The 24600-nt window shown below is 45.5% G+C and overlaps 1 protein-coding gene across 14 annotated transcripts in view; it reads right to left on the bottom strand.

The window, feature by feature from the left end:
• The window catches only part of LOC138945936 (RCC1 and BTB domain-containing protein 1-like), a 69642-nt gene that overhangs the window by 37797 nt on the left and 7245 nt on the right, over positions 1-24600 (bottom strand). For 10 of the 14 annotated variants that reach the window (XR_011449138.1, XR_011449137.1, XR_011449132.1 and 7 more), the window contains exons 2-8: positions 17062-17321; positions 15568-15675; positions 14556-14722; positions 13759-13849; positions 13147-13214; positions 12798-12905; positions 3168-3322 (exon numbers count right to left, since the gene is read on the bottom strand). Coding sequence is in view for 7 of the 14 variants with exons in the window: in XM_070317460.1 (XP_070173561.1) it covers positions 3168-3322; positions 12798-12905; positions 13147-13214; positions 13759-13849; positions 14556-14722; positions 15568-15675; positions 17062-17320 (956 nt within the window). In the remaining 7 variants the exon portion in view is untranslated. The remainder of the gene's footprint in view (positions 1-3167; positions 3323-12797; positions 12906-13146; positions 13215-13758; positions 13850-14555; positions 14723-15567; positions 15676-17061; positions 17322-24600) is intronic. The other 4 variants (XM_070317464.1, XM_070317467.1, XM_070317461.1 and 1 more) reach the window with 3 other exon arrangements.

Below are 24600 nucleotides of genomic sequence, written 5' to 3' on the forward strand. Positions count from 1 at the left end.
CCTACATACTGTACTTACGTGTATTTTACTGAAAATGTCCTGCATTCGAGGCAGCTAAATTGAAGACGCTTGTATTGGAACCTCAATCTCTTCTCAAAGCCTCGTGCAATCTATTACGTCAAAGCAAAGAAACGTCACTCTGAAAGTTTGGCATGACGTGTTAGTTCTAAAGATTCATCGAAGGTAATTAGCGAGCGCAATTTGTGTTTCTATAATGACGTTTGTCTCGGTGACTTTGGCATCATAAGCAGTGGAAAAACAGGTCCCTGCCAGACTTGCTTGACAAGACCTCATTTACATGATATACACACATGTGATTTGAACGATTATTATCTCACGGGTGTCTCTCTCACGTATGTAGGATAAAGCGCTATATTATTATCACCATCAGACCACAACAAGATTCAAAATCGAAACTTTATAGCCATGCTTACTGGTATCCGAGTGTAAGTTTTGTGTCTTGTGCCCACGGGAAGGTCGCTAGCATGCACTTTTTTCCCCACCAGTTACCCATCACTTATTTTTGCTCTTTCCTGTTTGTGAGGGCAAGGGTTTAATATGCATGTACGTGTATTTACTATTTTCATCAGTTTATTCTTTGAATCAATGTGCCACAATTTGTCTCTTGTGTGCATCAAAGCCAGACATTTTCACATGCTATTGTAACTACATATTTGGTTAGACACTATCTCCGCAGGCAGTCAAAAGTTATACATGATGATTTTGAAATTCTTATTCACATACATCCTCCTGGCGTAAGGAAGCTCAAGATCATCAACCAACAATGTATCGATTGGACATTGGATTTCCCTTCTTTGAGCCATGTGACGTCAGAGGCCTACAAAACTTCATATTTGGGCGTTTCAGGTTGACCGAAACTTTAAAGGAACTACAAAACACACGTACGTCATGTGTTTGATTGCATGTGTGTGTGCTGTTCAATGTCAAAACAACAACAAAGTTCAGTACATGACGTGTGTTTTGTAGTTCCTTTGAAGTTTCGGTCAACCTGAAACGCCCAAATATGAAGCTTATGTGTTTGATTGCATGTGTGTGTGTGCTCGTTCAATCGTCAAAACAACAACAAAGTCATTGTACCTGAAAGGAATTCGATCGATACATAAATGTTATTTGCGTTTTTGAACAAAATATGACATTTTACACAGATCGAGACAGTCATTGTTCTCCGAGACCGCGCTAATAACGTATAATCACAATTCATGATTTAACAGTTATCCTCTTACTTTTGGATGTCACCTGATGCACTGATGAATTTCAAAACCATGCAGGCAGACGGTACTAACTTGTCTCCGAAAAACCCTAAAAAACCCGAAAACCCCTGAAAACTTCATCAGAACCTAAGAAAATTCGTCCTTAGATCATGTTTTGTGAAATATTTGTTTGAAAACATGACTTATATCTGCAACTTGCACTGTTCATGGCTTTATTTTTGTGTTTGTGCGAGGATTTACGAACGAGCGGAAGCACTAATCACATGACGTCATCAATACTTGTGCTTTCGAGTAACAAGAGTTACCTCCCTTGCATTGAAACTGTTGCATCGACTTCGTCGAAAATCCGGCTTTTAACACATTAATTAGGATGCATGTAGCATGAATCAGGCATGACTTCTCACAGGCATGTCAAATTCTTAACTTTGAAGATAAATTTAGTTACGTTAGATGGGGTTTTCAGAGGTTTTCCAAGGTTTTTGGGGGTTTCTGGAGAAAATAAGTACCCCAGGCAGATTGCAAGCAATGGTCAACAGCCCTTAATCACTTCACTGCCAGTAAATGTGTGTATGCTGCATTACCAGTACTGACAACTTACATTGTGCCCTTATGTATACGTGAATACAACCCACACAGTGTTTTTTGTGGTTGCTTCTTTGTCCTTGTTTATTAAAAGGTTTGTTGCAGAACAACCCAGTCGCTGCAACCTCGCGACAACCCAGTCGCTGCAACCTCGCGACAACCCAACCGCTGCAACCTCGCGACAACCCAACCGCTGCAACCTCGCGACAACCCACTTGCTGCAACCTCGCAACAACCCAACCGCTGCAACCTCGCGACAACCCACTTGCTGCAACCTCGCGACAACCCACTTGCTGCAACCTCGCGACAACCCAACCGCTGCAACCTCGCGACAACCCAACCGCTGCAACCTTGCAACAACCCACCCACTGCAACCTCGCGACAACCCACCCGCTGCAACCTCGCGACAACCCACTCGCTGCAACCTCGCGACATACACGCGACAACCCAACCGCTGCAACCTCGCAACAACCCACTCACTGCAACCTCGCGACATACACGCGACAACCCAACCGCTGCAACCTCGCGACAACCCACTCGCTGCAACCTCGAGACATACACGCGACAACCCAACCGCTGCAACCTCGCGACAACCCACTCGCTGCAACCTCGCGACATACACGCGACAACCCAACCGCTGCAACCTCGCGACAACCCACTCGCTGCAAACTTGCGACAGTTCCCACTCGCTGCAACCTCGCGACAACCCACTCGCTGCAAACTTGCGACAATTCCCACTTGCTGCAAACTCGCGACAACCCACTCGCTGCAACCTCGCGACACCCCACTTGCTGCAACCTCGCGACACCCCACTTGCTGCAACCTCGCGACACCCCACTTGCTGCAACCTCGCGACAACCCACTCGCTGCAACCTCGCGACACCCCACTTGCTGCAACCTCGCGACACCCTACTTGCTGCAACCTCGCAACACCCCACTTGCTGCAAACTCGCGACAACCTACTCGCTGCAACCTCGCGACAACCCACTCGCTGCAAACTCACGACAACCCACTCACTGCAAACTCGCGACAACCCACTCGCTGCAACCTCGCTGTAGATTAGTCTACCCCGAGGTTGTGGCGAGGTTGTGGTAAGGTTGCAGCGAGTTAGCGGCAATAGGTCACAACAATTAGGCCTTTTTTTCTTTACATGTAAAGCAGTTTACACAGGACGTCAGCTGACGTCCTACAGGCAGCAAAAAGGGTCAAGCATTAAGATCAGTCTTTTAGTATCCAAGCCATCCTGCCTTCAAAGCGGCGAAGCTTCATGCAACAGTAACAGTAACTGTAACAGCAACTAACAGTGTAACAGTTAAAGCCTACACAAGCGGAAAACCACAAAAGTCACCCTACATCAACTGGCACCTTTCAAGGGAGCTGGTCACTTTGGTGGGAGTGATCATGTTGGCCTTGTTCCCCGTGCCCAGCTGCCCGTAGGAGTTGGCTCCCCACGAGTACAGCACCCCTTCGTCCGACAGAGCCAAGGTGTGGGCGTACCCGCACACCAGCTGTGGGGAGAAAAAAGAAGAGAATAAACAGTTGTCTTAACATAGGCAATCCAAATCTTTGCGATTTTGCGGATTTCCGCGAAAGCAACATGCACAACAACAAAAAAACAAAACAAGAAGAGCAAACGCTCGATCGAGTCACTTTCGCAGTTCTGAATATTATATGAGGCATCAGATGGACAGGAAGAAATTGCTATTCACAACACAATGAGTCACGTTCACATAAAATTTGAGCCCGGTCACTTTTATAGTTTCCGAGAAAAGCCCAACGTTAAGTTGTGTGTTGCCGAACAGAAAAGGCTAGTTATCTCCCTTGTTTTTCTGATAACGTTCGTAAAAGGCTACAGATGTAAATACTTAAAAATTTTAATAATAAATTTTCATTTGATTAATATACTTACCCAACTCACATATAGCAATTAACCCATAGTTCAGTGCTGATATCGCTGTACGCGTCCCCTTAGCAACAAGGAAGACGCCTCTAAAAAAGAGTGACCGAGACCCGTAAGGGTATCCAGGCCAGCCCGTAAGGGAGGCTGCCTTCCATATGCGCGCGCATATGCCGCCATCTTGTCATTCTACACGAAGCCCAACTCACTACTTTTTTAGACCCCCATACCCCCCACAGCGGGGAGGCGGGAGGGAATAAACGATGTGAGTTGGGTAAGTATATTAATCAAATGAAAATTTATTACTAAAATTTTTAATTAAATTACATATCTTACCCAACTCACATATAGCAGATTGCTACTATAGGAGGAGGGTACTTACCAACTTAAGACCGCAGGACCTGCCCTGCAGCCACGAGAGCCGGCAAAGCCGCACTGCCATCTTGCCGCCTTGCAGCAATGTCTCTCAAATAAAAATTGATGAACACGTCCTCAGATTTCCAATAAGCCGCCGCCAGGACCTCTGATAGGCGCCCTGAGCGAAGCACGGCCACAGAAGACGCCCAAGCCCTCGCTTCGTGCGTCCTGGCTGACGTAAGAGGAAGCACCGCCCTGACCTCGCCAGACTGGCGTTGCCACCATCCATACGCTTGCTTAATGGTCAGTGAAACCCATTTAGTCAAGGTGACCTTCGAGATATCCTTCGCTCGCACAGTGTTGAGGGATATAAACAATAATTTCTGAGTTTCCGAGCGAATCGGCGAAGACCTAGACAGGTAGCTGCTTAACGCCCTGACAGGACAATTTGACAGATCGGGGTCTCCAGGAGCGAGTATATCGCTCAAGGGTGGAATACGAATGCAAGGCGAAGCCTGACCGGGCTTTTGATTTTTAGCGAGAAAATTAGACGTAAATCTCAAAGAGTAGGAGCCATCCCTCTCCAGGGAAATATCTTTAGCGAGACCAGAAAGTGCGTGCACCTCGCTACCCCTCCTAGCCGTGGCAAGCAAGACCAAAAACAGAGTTTTTCTCGTCAAATTAGGTAAACTAGCCAACCGGAACGGCTCAAAGTCCTCCGAAGCAAGGAAACAGAGAACCACAAACAGATCCCAGGCAGGGAGCTGTGATCTTGAGAGAGCTGCGTCAAGGGCAGCTCCCTTAAGCACGCTTGAAATGACACCGTCAAGATTGATCTTGCGACCGAGCTGTCTAAGAGTGGAAGAAATCGCAGACCTTCTAACTTTCAGTGAAGAAGGAGAGACCCCCCTACTAGCCAACCAAGAGAGGTGGTTGGCTACCTCCATGGACCTTGGGGAAAGATGTTGAACCTTATTCTCAGAGCACCACTTGGCCCATGCAGCCCAATGAGAAGAGTAAACGGAGCTAGTTGAGTCTCTGTGTGCTTTCTGTACCAGTTTCAAAGTTGTGGCCGAGGCCCCGGCCCGACGCAGAGCGATTCTGACAGAATCCAGCCGTGAAGCTGCAACGCTTGCGGATTCTCGTGCGGGACCCCTGACCTGGGCTGTAACAGGTCGCCCCTTCGAACGCCTAGAGGAATGGGTGGGCGCACTGCCAGCCGCAGAAGGTCCGGATACCAGTGCTGGCTGGGCCAAAGAGGAGCAACCAGCACCAGCGCTGGCTTTTCCAGATCCACTTTTCTTACTACCTTCCCTAGCAGGCAAAACGGAGGAAAAGCATACGCCTGCAGATTTGACCAATCCAGATCCAACGCGTTCACCGCCCACGCCAGAGGGTCCGGGAACGGTGAGACGAAAAGGGGAAGCCTGGTGGAGAATCTCGTTGCAAACAGATCTATGCAAGGCTTGTCTACTTGAACCCAAAGGCGGTCCAACGCCTGGTGGGAGAGGGTCCATTCTGAGTGCAGAACCTTGTCCCCCCGACTGAGGGCATCCGCCAAAACATTGAGCGTGCCCTTCAGGTACTTGGCTGAGAGAAGTATGTTGTGCGAGCTGCACCAAACCAACAGACGGCAAGCGCTCTCCGACAGCTTCTGCGAGCGTGTGCCCCCCTGCCGATTTATGTAAGCGGCCACAGTCGTATTGTCCGTGTGGACTTGAACATGACTGCCCCCCAGAAGCGGCAGGAAAGCCTGTAAACCCAGAGACACAGCCTCCAGCTCCAGCACGTTTATGTGCTGTGGAGCTAGGGAGAGATCCCACAGACCTGAGGCTGTCTGATCGGCCAGATGGGCACCCCAGCCTGTCATGGATGCATCTGTAACAAGAATGTTCTCCGGCGCCGGAGGAACGATCGGAACGCCCTGAGAGACCCAGGGGAGCAGCCAAACACTTGTAGTGTTGTTGAACCAACTCCCCAGTCCTATGCGAACATTCCAGCCCTGAGAGGCTTGGTCCCACTGCCTCCTCAAAGCCGCCTGAAAAGGCCTCTTGTGGACCCTGCCTAGAGGCACAAGGGGAGCCATCGATTCCATCTGCCCCAGTAGGGAGGACAACTCCCGGGCCGTGGACACACTCTTTCCTTTCAACGAGCGAACCAAGTTCTGAAGCTTGTCCACCCTCTTTTGAGAGGGACGGACTAACCACTCCACCGTATCGAAATCCATGCCCAGGTAAGTGAAGCGTTGGGATGGTTCTAACTCTGACTTCCCTAGATTGACTGTAAAGCCCAGCTGAGCCGCCAGGTCGAGAACCCTCGCAGTCTGAGTTCTGCACATGTACTGGTCCTGATGCAGATTCAACCAATCGTCTAAATACGCCCGTAGGCGTACCCCCTCTTGTCTGACAAGGGAGCAAAGCTGGCGAACGACCAGCGTGAAGATCCAGGGGGCCAGGGAAAGCCCGAAGGGGAGTGCCCGAAATTGAAACACTTTCTCGCCCCACAGAAAGCGCAGCCATTTCCTGTCTTGAACATGCATGAGCACATGGAAATATGCGTCGGTGAGATCCACCGACGTGGCCCAATCTCCCGGACGCAGAGCTTCCCTTACAGAGAGAGGAGTCTCCATGACAAACTTGACTACCCGTAGGTATTTGTTCAGGGTGGACAGGTCCAAAACAGGCCTCCATGCCCCTGAGGCTTTGGGCACCACGAACAGCCTGCCGTAAAAGCCGAGGGACTCTCGATCTCGAACTTCCTCTATCGCACCCTTCAGGAGTAGGGAAGCCACCTCCGCATGAACGGCTGACTTGGCTTCCGGGTCCACGGGATATCTGAAAGGCGGAGGTATCCTGGACAGAGGTGCCTTCCCCTCTGCCCAGAGGAGACGGAATCCCGAACGCACTATTCCCAAAATCCACCGGCTGGACACCAGGCGTGTCCAGGCGGCCAAGGCCCTGGAGGGGCCACCCGCCGCCACCACGGCGGGGGTTACTGGGAATAGTGGCTCGGGAGACCCTCATTGGGGGTGAGGCTTGTGCCCCGACCCCCGAGAACCCCCAAAGGAGCCTCTCTTCGGGTAAGGCGCGCCTCGCCCCCTACCCCGAAAAGAGGTGGACTGATTTTGCATCTTGCCCCCCCCAGACGAAGAAGGCTGAGCCTTACTCTGGGAGGTAGGCTTGCTCTGAACCTTCTGAAAGCCGTGGTGAGCAATCCTTGCAATAGCCAGATCCCTAGCGTCCTGGGTTTCCTTCTGCAAAGCGTCCAAAGAGGAAGTACCCAGCAGCGACCCTTCCGTAAACGGGGATACCTTAAGTCTGTCAATGGTACCCCTGTCTCGGATCTTTGAACCCGCCAAAAAGGCAGTTCTGCGGGAATGTACAGCATGCCCGTAAAGCCTGGCTGCCAAGCTCAATTGTTCCTGAGAGACCTTGGCAAGCGTCGCCAACAGAGTTGTCACATCCTCCTGGGAGGCGTCGTAACGGAACTCAAACGGGTCTAACGATGAAGCGATAGACCTAGACAAAGAGCGTTGGAGAGAACTAGAGACGGAACCCAACTCGAGCAGAGATCTACCCGTCTCCTCCAAAGCCTGAAGAGCAGACTCCGTGTAAGGGACTGATCTATCCCTGGCATACCCGTCCTCCCGCAGAGAAAGCAGTTCCGGAGTCACCGGTAGAACTGATCTCGGCAAAGCGAAAGAGTCAAGTAGAGCGACGGGACGAACCGACAGTTTAGAGCTCTTTGAGAGCGCAGAACAAGGAACGTGTTGACCCGCTTTAGCCAACCAGGGGCCCACCACCTCCGGCGCCTCCCCATGCTGTGACAACAGCGGAAAGGCATCGGACATAGCTCGACCTTTCGCAAAAACCTTCGACATCTCGACCGCCACAGAGGGGGACTCCCGGAATCGGAACGAACTTTTCGGTTCCTTAGCACTCCTGAAATCCCCTAAGGCAGAAGGAGGATGGACAAACTGAGATTTGTTCACCGCCACCTCCTCCTCGAGATATTTCGAAGCCACTCCAGCCGCCAGAGCCACCGCATCTGGCAGCTGCCGTGGCAAAAAGAATCCAGCACCTTCAGCCTGAGAGGCGGCACCGTCATCCAGGTAGCCTTCGTGCCCTTCCGTGCACTCCGGAGACTGGTCCCCGTACTGACTAACAGAGTCAAGTCCAGAGCCAGCCATACTACCACCAACTTCCTGCCCCCTGGGCGGAAGCAGATGCCCTTCAACCTGACTACGGCCAGGAAGAATAGGAACATCTGTTCGCTTGTCAGGGCTCTTCGCACCCACTGACACCCCGACTAAGCGGTGGATATCAGCCGATGTTTCAGAACTTTCACCTGGGATGAGACCCGAGGCTACTCCCTCAAGACAACGCTCACGTGGAGTGCACATACCTTGTGAAGAAGAACGGACACCGGCCGGAGACCCCACGGGAGCCTGAGAGATCCCATCCTGAGACGCATGCACGTCCGCCCTCGTAACAGTAGCAGAGGGAGGCAAACGCACACTGCCCAGCGACGACGTACCACCGACCCCCGCCGGCAGCGCACGTATCTCCGCCTTAGTTGACGAAACTTCAGCCGCTAAGGCCGAAACCTGAGAGCTTAATGTCAAAAGCAAAGAAGCAAAATCCGCAGATGCAAGCCCAGAACCTACAGGCGAGACATCCCCTACAACATGCTTAACCCCGAGCAAGGGCTTCTCCGTAGGTTTAGCAGACGAACCGGAAACTCCGGGCACGCCAACAACAACATCACTACATTTTTTGGATTCTGAACCCGAAAGAGACACGGGCGTATCGCCGTGCGTTTTAGAACTTCTAGAACTTCTAGAGCTTTTCTTAACAGGAGAGGGCGAAGCAGCTACATGTTTAGATGTTGACCTCTTCCCGTCCGCATTGTCGGCCATGATGAAAACAACTCACAAACAAATTTGGAAAAAATTTTGTAAGTCCGAAAACAAGCCAACAATGCCGCCAAAATTCAGGTAAAAAAATGGAAAGATCTCACCTCAACAGCAAATGCGAAGTCCGGTGACAAGAAGACACCAAGGGGAACACAAACCAGGTCTGGAAGACCAAGCAAGTAGGCTGAAAACACAGCCGGAGCGTACCAAACACGACCAGCTCCACTGATCGCTGAGAGTAGAATGACAAGATGGCGGCATATGCGCGCGCATATGGAAGGCAGCCTCCCTTACGGGCTGGCCTGGATACCCTTACGGGTCTCGGTCACTCTTTTTTAGAGGCGTCTTCCTCGTTGCTAAGGGGACGCGTACAGCGGTATCAGCACTGAACTATGGGTTAATTGCTATATGTGAGTTGGGTAAGATATGTAATTTAATAATCCTACAAAGTTTCAATCACATCCGATGAACTTTGTCAAAGATATAAAATGTCTAATTTTTCCTTTGACGCTGACCTGTGACCTTGAAAAAGGTCAAAGGTCAACGAAACCATCGTTAAAGTGTAGAGGTCATTGGAGGTCACGACTAAACAAAATATGAGCCCGATCGCTTTGATAGTTTCCGAGAAAAGTCCAACGTTAAGGTGGTGTCTACGGACGGCCGGCCGGACGGCCGGCCGGCCGGACAGACTAACACTGACCGATTACATAGAGTCACTTTTTCTCAAGTGACTCAAAAAACCACTTTTACCCAGGTGAACGGGACAAAATAGTGGTTTTCATTTCATGTACAATTTATCTTTCACCATTCATATTTACAAGGCCCAAATTGCTTCAGCTTCTCAGGGTGTTGCCCCCAGACCCCCACCATGGGACCCACTCAACCACACGGACCCCCGCCGTTATCTATTTCCTTGAAACTCATTCTTCCTTGAACGGATTGCCTGATAACAAACAGCCTAGCACTAAAACGGCTTTGAAGTGTTACAGTAGCACCCTTCTTTTGTGACTTCTTCTTCTTCTTCTTCGTTCATGGGCTGAAACTCCCACGTTCACTCATGTTCTAGGCCCCCCCAAAAAATAGGTGTGGTTACGGTAACATAGCTCAAAAAAATAGGGTAGGAAGGTAGGCAATCACTTTTTTTTTTTTTAACTTTTTTTTCTAATGTGTACAAATTAAACCTACTTGACAGGGAAATAAGTATGCGACTCGAGCGCTTTCGCTTTCATTGCGTTTTCTGCACTCGTTTTCTTGTTCTTTGTGTGTTTTTTTGACAAATGTAATAAAAAGTTATAGGGTCGGCCCCTAATAATAGGGTAGGTCGGGTTACCGTAACCACACCTAATTTTTTTTTAGGCCTTAGCACGAGTGGATTTTTACGTGTATGACCGTTTTTACCCCGCCATGCAGGCAGCATACGCTGATTTCGTGACTGCCAGAGCAAAAGTTTTCAAATAGAGGTACATGTATTCAACTTACAGACATTGTGAAAAAAAATTTTGTTTTGAGACTTCTAGCCATGGACGCTTTAGGAAGGTGATGAAACACTGCAGTGTTGTTGATTTTTCCCCACTTATTTGTTGGCTGCACATGGGGGTGTTGCAACCCTGTGATTCAAATTGTAGCAATGCCTTACATGCGAGCCAATTGCCAATTGACACGAACAAGCAACCTGCCACATAGCTGAAATTCATTTCATACAAGCCGACGCTTTTTCCCAAAACAGGTTTCGGTCCACTCTAGCAAAGTTTAAACATAGCTCTCTCCGTTTCTAAAAAATGTTTGTCAGCATAAGGCCTTAACGGAAAAGTTATTAGGCAGGTAGTGGTATCTGACGGCTTAATTTCTACCATACGGCACACCTAAAATGTCTCCTGATTATGTGGGTCAAGAACTGTTGTTCTGAAAAGTTTTGAATCTTCTTCTTCTTCTTCATGCAGCGTTCAACAGTTGCTTTGAATCAACAAAGAGACGTGCGCCCTTTTTTCAAGTCACGGTGTGAAGGACGCAACTGATTGGTTGAGAGTGTTCAGTGACTTGTTTTAGCATCATAAAAAACACAGCACGCTCTATCCTAAAGCTACAACAGCATTGCTTGCGATTGCATAACAGTATTTTCTACGATGGAGTTATGTGCATTTCAGCATGTGACAGGGCATATTCTAAGAAAATTGCAGCATTTGACAGTCCCGTAAATCGGGCTAGGTGATTTTGTTGTCTTGTGGAGTTAATTCTTGTCTAGAACTTAATTGTCTGTTTATTTATTTTTTTTTTAATCATTTTTTTATTTTTATTAGTGAGTATTTCTACGCACATACCCTCCCAGAGGGGAGGCTCATGGCGTTTACAATATGCCGTGTGAGATGGAATTTTTTACACAATATATCACGCATTCACATCGGCCAGTAAATCTCAAGCGTGTTAGGCGAGTATATACTTTTCACGGCCTATTATTCCAAGTCACACGGGTATTTGGTGGACATTTTTTATACATGTCTATACAATTTTGCCAGGAAAGACCCTTTTGTCAATCGTGGGATCTTTAACGTGCACACCCCAATGTAGTGTACACGGGACCTCGGTTTTTCGTCTCATCCGAAAGACTAGCACTTGAACCCACCACCTAGGTTAGGAAAGGGGGGAGAAAATTGCGGCCTGACCCAGGCCTGAACACGCAACCTCTCGCTTCCGAGCGCAAGTGCGTTACCACTCGGCCACCCAGTCACCTGTTTGCCCGTAATCTCATTCTGGTTTTGTTTGTACGGTGGGACCCCCTTTTTACCACTTCTAAAAATCTATGAAAATTAGGTCTTTAAAGGGAGGGAGTCTTTAAAGGGAGGGAGTCTTTAAAGGGAGGAGTCTTTAAAGGGAGGGAGTCTTTAAAGGGAGGGAGTCTTTAAAGGGAGGGAGTCTTTAAAGGGAGGGAGTCTTTAAAGGGAGGAGTCTTTAAAGGGAGGGAGTCTTTAAATGGAGGGAGTCTTTAAAGGGAGGGAGTCTTTAAAGGGAGGAGTCTTTAAAGGGAAGGAGTCTTTAAAGGGAGGGAGTCTTTAAAGGGAGGGAGTCTTTAAAGGGAGGGAGTCTTTAAAGGGAGGGAGTCTTTAAAGGGAGGAGTCTTTAAAGGGAGGGAGTCTTTAAATGGAGGGAGTCTTTAAAGGGAGGGAGTCTTTAAAGGGAGGAGTCTTTAAAGGGAAGGAGTCTTTAAAGGGAGGGAGTCTTTAAAGGGAGGGAGTCTTTAAAGGGAGGGAGTCTTTAAATGGAGGGAGTCTTTAAAGGGAGGGAGTCTTTAATTGGAGGTAAATTTACAGGATCTAGTACATCTGAGAAAGAAGGTCTTAAAAAGGAGGAATTTAAGTCTTCAATTGGGGGGTCTTAAAACGGGGGGTCTTAAAACGGGGGGTCTTAAAACAGGGGGTCTTAAAACAGGGGGTCTTAAAACAGGGGGTTTTAAAACGGGGGGGTCTTAAAACAGGGGGTCTTAAAACGGGGGTCTTAAAACGGGGGGTCTTAAATTGGGGGATCTTAAAACAGGGGGTCTTAAATTGGGGGGTCTTAAAACGGGGGTTCTACTGTAGACCCGGCTTGTATGTTTGTTAGTTTACCTGGCTGATGATGATGCCCTGCAGTGTGTGTTTGTTAGTTTACCTGGCTGATGATGATGCCCTGCAGTGTGTGTTTGTTAGTTTACCTGGCTGATGATGATGCCCTGCAGTGTGTGTTTGTTAGTTTACCTGGCTGATGATGATGCCCTGCAGTGTGTGTTTGTTAGTTTACCTGGCTGATGATGATGCCCTGCAGTGTATGTTTGTTAGTTTACCTGGCTGATGATGATGCCCTGCAGTGTGTGAATTCGACAGGGGCTAGGCTGGTTCACGTTGTTCCCAAGACCAAGCTGACCGTTTCCGTTGTATCCCCAGCCATACACCTGTACAACACAAAATGAAGTCAGAGATCTGTGAAACACAATCCTAATCTCCCGAATTAGCCCTGTGTGCATGCAGTTCATCTGTGCAACAGACAATGGAGTCCCAGATGTGAAACATAGTTCTAATCTCCCAAATTAGCCCCAAGTGAGGTTCATTACACTGAATGAATCTCAAAATGTTCAATCTTCTATGATTGTATCAGTGTGTCGTGTCATGAGTTACAGAATAAAATGTTCTTACCTCTCCAGTGTCCATTAAAGCCATTGAAGAGGTCTGACCACAGCATATAGAGTTCACCTGCTTGCAGCCTAGACATACACAACCAAAATTAGTCACTTTGCATCAACATTCTTATCCAGTGGTAAATTTTTCTGCAGTAAAGCCCTTCAAACTAATTAGTGTCAACACCAGTAGTCTAAATAGACGATTTCCAGAAATAACTCTGCCAGGTTTGTATGGGTTCTGAAAGAGTGAGTTCCCTTGCATTTGCGCAGACAAACATTGCCATGTGCTTCCTGTACACACGTTTTAGACACACCCTTTCGCTAGTGATTGGCCAGTACAATGTCACGCGGGAATTAACGTCACGTGGGGAAACTTTCCCACGTGGCATTACAGGCCAGTCACTAGCAAGAGGGCGTGCCTCAAACACGCGATCATCAGCTTAAAATAAAAGCAGGTTGAGCAAATGTTTCAGAATATTATGAGAGAAATCAAAACAAACATTTTACTTTCATGCATGTTATCACTGTCCTATCATAACACTTACATCTTACAAATAGGTCAGCTGAAATACTGAAGAATACCAAACACTAAGCATCACATACTTAAAAGACGGACAACAGCCTGTACCTATACCAGCGGAGATTTTGCGTGGCGTGGGTTGATTGGCAGTGGTCCCGTTCCCAACCTGGCCGCAGTTATTCTGACCCCAAGCGTAGATCTGAAATATGTTGATTATAATCAATCAATCAAGTAATTCTACACAGGACTAAACAATTCTGTGCACATGACACCATAATAAGCATATGTTTTGGCTCGCCAGCCACGTGCGGAGACAAACCTCTCACTAGTCATTGGCCTATAATGTCATGTGGTATTAAGCTTGCTTCAATGTTTCCAAGAGAAACAACTCTTTCACAACCATACACACCCGGCAGTTATTATTGTTTCTAAATCTTCTTTTTTCTGTTCTTTTGTTTTTACAATAATATCGGTCTATCATTTCATGTTTGTTTGTTTGTTTGTTTGCTTAACGCCCAGCCGACCACAAAGGGCCATATCAGGGCGGTGCTGCTATGACATATAACATGCGCCATACACAAGACCGAAGTCGCAGCACAGGCTTCATGTCTCACCCAGTCACATTATTCTGATACCGGACCAACCAGTCCTAGCACTAACCCCATAATGCCCGGCCGGGGTTCAAACCCACGACCTCCCGATCACGGGGCGGACGCCTTACCACTAGGCCAACCGTGTCGGTATCATTTCATGTTAATTTATGTCTTTATGCGTCTGTGTATGCACACTGAAGCTCAATTTTGACTATGACGCCCATCATCCCTTGCATCAATTGACTCAGTAGTAATGTTCTGACTCCCCCGACAGAGTTATTTCCCAGCATTGTCGATTCTCACACATCTTACCTCCCCTCCCTTCGTCAGCGCCAGTGAGTGGTGACTGCCACATGCAACCTTGATGACCTGGTGACCTATATACTGGTTGATGGACACTGGTTGAATGCCCTGATTGGACGATCCGTTACCCAGCTGACAGTAGCCATTGTGGCCCCAGCTGAAGGTTTCACCCTCTGCTGACATGAGCAGGAAATACAAATTTGATAAAATACACTCCCCCGAAAGCGGCATATGGCTGCCTAAATGGCGCGGTAAAAACGTTCTTACACGTAAAAGTTGTGGGAGTTTCAAGCCCATGAACGAAGAAGAAGAAGATTAAATACAGGTCAAGAGAGAAAAATGGATAAATATGGGATAAGTTTTCTTCAAGACAAATGTCCATGTATATCAGGTGAGGTAAGGTACAGTCATTTCATACAGTTATGTGAGGAAAGCGAGCTGCCATACGTACAGTACAGCATTACCAATTTTGTGGGTCTCTTTTTTTTCTCTGTTTGTGTTTACCAAGCCCTGAAACTTTCACTATGAACTTGAGATCGTTATGGTGCACACATGTGTAGACAAATGTGTATAGGACACCAAAGACATTGAGTCTCAGCACAAAGATGAATCTGGAGAATAAATCCCTTACGGAACTCAGGTAATCGAACACACACCGATAACGACAAACTAGATTCAAGCCTTAAATACACCCAAATTGCAGGTCTGACACTTCAATTAACACATGTATGCAAATCTACACCTCACAGTGGAACCTCCCCATCAAGACCTCAAAAATCTGAGAATTAATCCGGTCTTAAGGCTGTAGGATACACCTGAAAGTACGCTGGAGTAGCCTCCCTTCCCGGATTTAGAATTAATCCGGTCTTAAAGCGGAGAAAGTTTTATTTCAAAATGTAGGTCAATTTACAAACATCATGAACAGAAATTCCGAAAAGCAGCTGGGTCTTAAAAAAGGGGGAATCTTAAATAGGGAGTCTTAAAAGTGAGGTTCAACTGTATTTTGTGGCATAATACTGACCGGCGGTCACAACCAGGACATGGGGCCCACTGCCGAAAGAGATGTCAGTGATGCCTTTCTTGCACAGTGCGTTGATTTTGCGTGGCTCAAAACTGCTGTGGGTATCCCCTGTGGAAACAACAATAAAGAAAAGACATCATACAGGGTGACCACACCCCCCCCCCCCCAAAAAAAAAAAAATACCACCCTCTAAAATTCTAACAACCCCCACATGTGTTCAGGGAATTACTTCATGTCCGGTGTACATACTAGCCCGAGATGTGGGATGATAATTTCACAAAGTTTCAAGTATGTAAATCAAGTGGTTTTATTTTTTGGGGAAATATAGTGTGCGTTGGGCTCAGTAAATATTGTCACACAAATACCTGCTCACTTTTTTTCACAACTTAATTAAGTCGTGTTCTTTTATTTTGTCCTTTTTAATACATTTTCTTGTTGTACCTGGACTCGAACAGGGGTGTTGCCCCTTGACCCAACTGGTGACCTGACCACCCTTTGAATCCAGGCTTACCCCCCCCCCCCTCCCCCACCCCCGATTTTCTAACTTGTATACAGTGGAACCCCCCTTTTAAAACCTCAAAAAATCTGAGAAATTCAGGTCTTACAAAAGGAGGGCGTCTTAAAATGGGGGTAAATTCACAGAGTTTTGAACAGAAAGTCTGCAGTCTTAAAAGGGAGGGAATTTTGAATTGGGGGGGGGGGGGGTGTCTTAAAAAGGGGGGGTTCCACTGTACACACTCATTTCCTAGGTCGGTATGCAACTGCAAGAGTTGAGGATGGAGACTTTAGTCTGGGATAAACTGTACCCTAAATCATTAAATGCAGTTTATCCCGGACTTAAAGTCTCTAAACTTGACACCTCCATACCGGGGCTGAGGCACACGAGCCAAAAGTCACGGTGACTGACTATTTAGGGTTTAACGTCCTCTTAGACCAGTTGGCCTATATTGGGACAGGTATTGGTAATACGCTGAAGATATGGTGTGATACTTTGACTCGAACAAGCCCGCTGTGGCTGTCTTCTTCGACACACCAGCATTGGCTTTGTCTCGTCAAAGTATCGAAATACGATCATGATAATCAGAGAGGAGAGATGATGCATGCGTGTCTTCGTGTTTTCCAAGCCCTGAGACTTTCGCTGTGAACTTGGTATCTTTTTCGTGCGCATGTGTGGTGCACACGGGGGTGTTCGGACACCGAAGAGAGTCTGCACAAAGTTGACTCCGAGAAATCTCTCTCTCGCCGAACGTGGGGTTCGAACTCACGCTGATAGCGACCAACTGGATACAAAGCCAGCACGCTACCAACTGAGCTACATCCCTGCCACAAAAGTGGGTGCCACCCAACCGAGAGAGAACACACCGCAGGGTCCGATTTGTTGAAATCACAACAAATCTTAATTTCAACCAATCCAACACTGCAGCTGGCTCCCACCCGGTTGGTAACTTTCTTGTGCATCTCCGCCCAGATGACCTCAGGTCTCACTCAGCTTACCTAGCCCCAAGCAACTGCTGCAGTTCGACCCGATGGCGTACACGTCATCCGACTCTGTGATGAAAATGGCCTCGTTGCCAGAGCTACCAAAGACGCAGAGTTTGCGGATGCTGTTGAGGGTGTCTTGGGGCAGAATGCTGAAGATGGGCCAGCGAGTGAGGTCCGTCTGGCGGCTCATCAGCTCGGGGACGCGAAGGCTCAGCTTGGACACGGATTTCAATGTCGACTCCACGCTGGGGCTAGGGCCACTGGCAGCCATTCTGAGCACAGACATATATATATAGATAACATACAGTGGGACCAGTCCCCTTTTAAGGGGTTACTTGTGTGTTCAAATCGCGTGAAAGAAACATTACACATTTTGTGCACAGGTTCCTTTAAGCAATATGGACACATCTGTGCAAAGAAAAAAGGGGGTCGACGTATTAACTTTTTTTTTAGAATTTTTTTACTGGGGGTTGTCAAGTACGATTTTGCGAAAAACACTGCGATTTTTAACATGATCCCAACTGACATATTTAGCTCTACAAATAATAAATGAGACATTAGTTTGTGTATATAAATGGATGGAGAGTATAACTTTATCATAAAACGGTACTTATCAACGTGCATTTTCAGAAAATGATCGAGGTTTATCGAGGGCGTACACATAAAATTATCACTCCTTTAGTAGTAAAAACGTATTTAAAAAAAATTCGCGTGAAAGAAACATTACACATTTTGTGCACAGGTTCCTCTAAGCAATATGGACACATCTGTGCAAAGAAAAAAGGGGGTCGACGTATTCATTTTTTTTTTAGAATTTTTTTACCGGGGGTTGTCAAGTACGATTTTGCGAAAAACACTGCGATTCTTAAGGGGTTACTTGTGTGTTCAAATCGCGTGAAAGAAACATTACACATTTTGTGCACAGGTTCCTCTAAGCAATATGGACACATCTGTGCAAAGAAAAAAAGAGGTTGACGTATTAACTTTTTTTTTAGAATTTTTTTACTGGGGGTTGTCAAGTACGATTTTGCGAAAAACACTGCGATTTATAACATGATCCCAACTGACATATTTAGCTCTACAAATAATAAATGAGACATTAGTTTGTGTATATAAATGAATGGAGAGTATAACTTTATCATAAAACGGTACTTATCAACGTGCATTTTCAGAAAATGATCGAGGTTTATCGAGGGCGTACACATAAAATTATCACTCCTTTAGTAGTAAAAACGTATTAAAAAAAAATTCGCGTGAAAGAAACATTACACATTTTGTGCACAGGTTCCTCTAAGCAATATGGACACATCTGTGCAAAGAAAAAAGGTGGTCGACGTATTAATTTTTTTTTAGAATTTTTTTACCGGGGGTTGTCAAGTACGATTTTGCGAAAAACACTGCGATTCTTAAGGGGTTACTTGTGTGTTCAAATCGCGTGAAAGAAACATTAGACATTTTGTGCACAGGTTCCTCTAAGCAATATGGACACATCTGTGCAAAGAAAAAAAGAGGTTGACGTATTAACTTTTTTTTTAGAATTTTTTTACTGGGGGTTGTCAAGTACGATTTTGCGAAAAACACTGCGATTCTTAACATGATCCCAACTGACATATTTAGCTCTACAAATGATAAATGAAACATTAGTTTGTGTATATAAATGAATGGAGAGTATAACTTTATCATAAAACGGTACTTATCAACGTGCATTTTCAGAAAATGATCGAGGTTTCTCGAGGGTGTACACATTAAATTATAACTCCTTTAGTAGTAAAAACGTATTTAAAAAAAATTCGCTCGACAGAAACATAACTAAACTTGAACACAGCTAAGTTCAACAAAATAAGTTGTTGCCTTATTGTCTGCTTCACAATTATTCCCGTACCAACCCCACCCCCATTATCTTGACTGACAAAAATGATAAAAAGAAATAATTTGGGAGCGCTGTAGGTCAGTTGGTAGAGCGCTGGACTTGTGATACATGAGTTTGAATCAGGGTGAAGGGTTGGGGGTCGGAACATTTGTGTGCAAAGTTTCATGAAGATCTGTCCAGTAAATTTCTATGAATCGCACACCACACACACACACACACACACACACACATATATATAAAACATCAGAAATTGTGAAAGAAACAATTGAAAGTCAGCAGAGACTTTCTTCCGAGATTTGTTAAAATCTCTTAGCAGAGATAGAGAAAGAAATAAGTATCCCTTCACAGACAGCCTATTGGGAGCATCAGACCCTCCTCAAGGGGGACCGAGATTTACAGAGCAAAGTCCCTTTGTGGGGGACGTATCGCAAGGTAATCTAGTCCTGAGGAGGACCATTGTATTTGTACCTAGACCAGACACGTGTTTCGACACTATTGTGTCTCATCAGTGGTCAGGTGGTACTGATGGCGAGAGTTGTCAACCCATGGTAATCCAACTAAGAAGCAAACCATTCTCTATATATTATATATATATATACACCAGGGTAGATCAGTTAGTTTGTAAGGGGGGTGTTTTTAGAATTCAATAGTGTAAATCGAGGTCGCAGAGCGCCCGAGACTGATCAAGGGGCATACACCCACCCCAACCACCCCACCCCCTCTCCTCAACCCAAGAAAAAAAAATCGCACGTGAAATCCATTACACATTTTGAGCACATGTTTCTCTAAGCTATATGTCCACAACTGCAGACAGACAAAAAACGTTGTTTTCTTATTCATTTTTTTTTTTATAAGAGTTTTGTCAGTTTTGGGGGGTACCGGGTGGACACATATGACCTTACAGAAAACACTGTAATTCGTAACGTCATCGTAACTGACATTTTTATCTTTAGAAAAGATCAATAAAACATTACTTTGTGTAGTTAAAATAATGGAGAGTATCACTTTATTATAATACGGTACTTATCAATGTGCATGCCGAAAATTATCCAGGATTGGCGAGAGCGTACACAACAATTATCACTCAAAAACGCTGTAACACAAAATTGGCTCGACAGATCATAAACAAATTTGAACACAGCTAACTTCACTATATACCGTTGCAATACCTAAGAAAACCATAACGTGTTTCCTTATTGCTTACTCCACAATTATCCCCGCACCACCCCCACCCCCATATCTTGACTGACAAAAATTGATGAAAACGTTCATTTGGGAGCCCAGTAGGTCAGGTGGTAGGGAGAAGTGTGCAGAGTTTCATAAAAATCTGTATAGTAGTTTTCTCTGAATCGCAATACAAACACAAACACCCAAACACTTGGTGCCTTTAGTGCACCGATACCCCCTGCCAACCCCTCCCCCCCCCCCCCCCGATCCAATACCACCCCCCTCCACCACCCGCCCACCCCACTAATCACAAACACACACACACACACACACACGCACACACACACACACACACACCAGGGTGTATCAAACAGTTTGTAAGAGGAGTGTCAGTATTTATATATCAAGAGTGTACATCGAAAACGCGAAGAAAACCAGACTGTTTTAATTTAGTGGTAAAAACGTTATAACACAAAATGTCATCACAAATTAAACCACATTTGAATACAGATAAGTTCACTGTTCACAATACCTTTAACAATTTTTTTTTAAAGCGTTTCCTTTTTTCTTACTCAAAAATGTTTCTCGCCCCACCCCATATCTTGGCTGAAAAAAGGTGAAGATACAAATCATTTGTGAGCCTAGGAGGTCAGTTGGAAGAGCACTGACCCAAGTGTTTGAATGCGGGTGAAGGGGTGGGGGTCAGAACACTTGTTTGCAAGGTTACATAAACATCTGTCCCGTAGTTTTGCCTGAATCGCACTACAAACAATTAGTGTCCTTAGTGCCCCGGCGCAATCCCAACCCACCAACCACCCCCCCTCCCTCGTCAACTTTTGATCACACACACACACACACACACACACTTACTCTCACACACACACACACACATTGACACACACAAACACGCGCGCGCTTTCAAGCGCACACACAAATTGAGTGAGTCTTTGCCGGCTCGCCACTGCTTGTACTAAAACGCTGAAATCCACCTAACAATGAAAAATAGAAAAGAAAACACTTTTCTATAACGCAAGTCATGATTTACAGCTCAAAGCGATTTACAATTTCAACAAGAAAATTGGTTGATTAAAGTGTTATTTAGTATAAATATAATTTAAACTCTCTTTTTACTGTGCCTGTGGCTGGTGGGTACATCTGATATCTAAAGTCCTGATATTTTGGATGCGGAGGAATTTTTCCTGGTGATGATCTGAGGTAACGGAATTGTTCATGCATTCTGAGGGAATTTGACAGGTATCGGGGGGTGTGTGTGTGTGTGTGTGGGGGGGCTTTTGGTGTGGGGTAAATGATTAAAACGCTTGCACCCTAACTATGAAAGCAGCCACACGCATACTCACAGAGGCACAGAGGCACGCATGTTTGTGTGACGGTTTGCACGAATGACCATTGAAAATTAGTTTTAATAAAAACAAGCGACATTTCCTTTGAGCACACAGGTGCTCAGCCAATGTGTATTGAAACTTTTTCAATTATCCCAAAATGTCATAACGTTTGGCAATATAATTATTTAACAACAACAAAAAGACTACCGGATTCCGTACATAAAAAAGTCAGGGGCTGTAACAACAATTCGCGGCATTCTAATGGATGGCTGGCTTTGGATCTAGGTCACTTTAGTGGGAATATCGGTCAACTTCGAAACCTGAGGACCAGCCACTTCCGGTTCCCCTTTCAGAGTAATGAGATTGCTGGGGCCGTAGAATTTTTCATCCAGTTTTGTCCTTTTTTTTCTCCAAAATTGATATTAGTCGGAAGAAACAAGCACACGTGTGACACGTGTGGTGGGGGTATTTCCCGGCGAGTTTTCAGTGTTGTTGTTGTTATTGCGAAGCGAAGCGGCTTCCCAGGGCGGAAGGCAGTCAGTTTGTGCATCAAACAGTGTTGTTGTGATGGATGGATGAGTGAGTGATGAGGGTGAATGAGTTAGTTAAACTGTGACTGAATATCTATTGATTGATTGATATTAAAGTGAACATTAGGGGGGGGGGGGGGGGTCGAAATGCACCATTGTGCACTCGCCTTGATGTAAGGAACACTACTGCAGTCTCCAACAGCTTCAAAGTGGGTTAGCCAGGCTCTTGATAAAGACTGAGGCAAAATGTGCCAAATCACACATTGTTTTGAAAGAAGGAAAAATCTTCATTTGTCACCTTTCTGCACTTTTTTGACTTTGAGTGCATAGCCACAATGGTCACAGACAAGATGCATCAACCAGATTTGAAAAAGACCCCAAACTGAACTTATGACTATTTGTAACCCCTCTCACCTTTTTGACTTGGCCGTACCCAAGCAAAAAGGCAAAAAAAATCATAACTAATTCCATGTTGACTTTTTGGTGGGGTGGACCTATTGTTCCAGACTCGCCTTGATTAGAGCAACACTAGTGCAGTGTCCAACAGCTTTAAAAATTTGTTTTGACCTCTTGACAATGTACATGTCAACAATCCCTGACTATCCCTGACTGTTGTATAGTAAGAAAAAAATCTTCATTTTTCCCCTTTCTCCACCTTTTTGAGTGTCAGTGCATAGCCACAATGGTCACAGAAAAGATGCAGCAAACAGATTTGAAAAAGACCCAAAAGTGAACTTGTTATGACTATTTCTAACCTTTCCTACCTTGTTCACTTGGCCGTACCCAAGCCAAAAGACTAAAAAAAATCATAACTAATTCCATGTTCACTTTTTGGTGGGGTGGACCTATTGTTCCAGACTCGCCTTGATTAGAGCAACACTAGTGCAGTGTTCAACAGCTTTTAAAATTTGTTTTGACCTCTTGACAATGTACATGTAAACATGTAACCCTAATCCCTGACTGTTGTGCAGTGAGAAAAAATCTTCATTTCTCCCTTTTCTCCACTTATTTGTGTGTCAGTGCATAGCCACAATGGTCACAGAAAAGATGCATCAAACAGATTTGAAAAAGACCCAAAACTGAATTTGTTATGAATATTTCTAATCTTTTTTGGACTTAGAAAAAAACAACACCCAAAATCTTCCTTTTTCCCTTCTTCAAAATTTGTCCCAAAAAAACCAACACCCAAAATCTTCATTTTCCCCCTTCTTCACTTTTTTGACTGTCAGTGCATAGCCAGAATGGTCACAGAAAAGATGCAGCAAACAGATTTGAAAAAGACCCCAAACTGAACTTGTTATGACTATTCACCTTTTTGACTTGGCCGTACCCAAGCAAAAAGGCAAAAAAAATCATAACTAATTCCATGTTGACTTTTTGGTGGGGTGAACCTATTGTTCCAGACTCGCCTTGATTAGAGCAACACTAGTGCAGTGTCCAACAGCTTTTAAAATTTGTTTTGACCTCTTGACAATGTACATGTCAACAATCCCTGACTATCCCTGACTTGTGTAGTAAGAAAAAATCTTCATTTATCCCCTTTCTCCACTTTCTCTTTCATGAGGAAGGGATAATCACACATAGTACGCCAGTGAGGTTAGAATGGAAGGGATAATCACACATAGTACGCCAGTGAGGTTAGAATGGTGAGGTGGGGTCTGAGACTAGGCTGGTAAGGGATCTGGGGGTAGGACCGACGAGAGGGCACGGATTCGGCGGTTCGCCGTGTCGAGTCAACTTCATATAGATCTGTGTGCGATCAACAGCCCCAGCCGATCTGGATCTGTTCAAGTCAAAAGTAAAGTCAAGGATACGAAGAAGTTTACCGAAAAACATCGATCCCAAGGACTCATGTTGTAACTTTTCAAAGCAGTTACATTCAATCCACATTAAACCGAACGGGAATCGTCGAAGATCCACGCAACTTCACTGCAATGTCGAAAACGAACTCATAATGTCACCGCAGATCTATAGTTGGTTTTGGTTTTGTGTCGCAGCAAAGAAACGAAGCAAATCTCCGGCTTTTAGACTATTTCACACTAAAAAAACGTTCATTTAGCGGGTTATCAAAATATATTTCTTTGAGGTTGCAAGGCAATGGCATCGCTGAGATGTACTCCTTCGAACACACGACACAGGTTAGAAATTGACTTCATTTGGGCGCTTTTTACGGCCAAAACAGAGTGAGCTTTTTGACGGGTTTATGGAAAAATCACTTCGGGGGCAGGTCTAAAATCCTGTGTACAGTGCCAAATCATACATCATTCAAAAGAGCAAAGTATGGTCTTTATTCTAACATATGGGCTAGGGTAAGTCATAGATATAAATAGACAGTGTCTGTCTATTATATCTGTAGGCAAGTGTATTCCATTCCTTCGATAGTCTCGTCATCTACACTTGCGTGAACAATGCAATTTTGAGTCTGTTTTGCATAAAAGACCTGCGAGATTTGTAGAAGTCAAAACAACAACTTACAGTCCAGCCTCTCAACTTTCGTTCCATGCAATTTGTTTGTCTGTGCGTATAGACTGAGGGGTGCCCCGAAATGATTTGTAATCACAACATTCACAGACTTCAAATACGCCATTGAAAACTCGTCCACGTGCGTTTTAGATATACTTGGGACTAAAACTGTCGTACC

Source organism: Littorina saxatilis, linkage group LG13 (genome assembly GCF_037325665.1).
Source record: "Littorina saxatilis isolate snail1 linkage group LG13, US_GU_Lsax_2.0, whole genome shotgun sequence".
In the NCBI taxonomy this organism is placed as follows: domain Eukaryota; kingdom Metazoa; phylum Mollusca; class Gastropoda; order Littorinimorpha; family Littorinidae; genus Littorina; species Littorina saxatilis.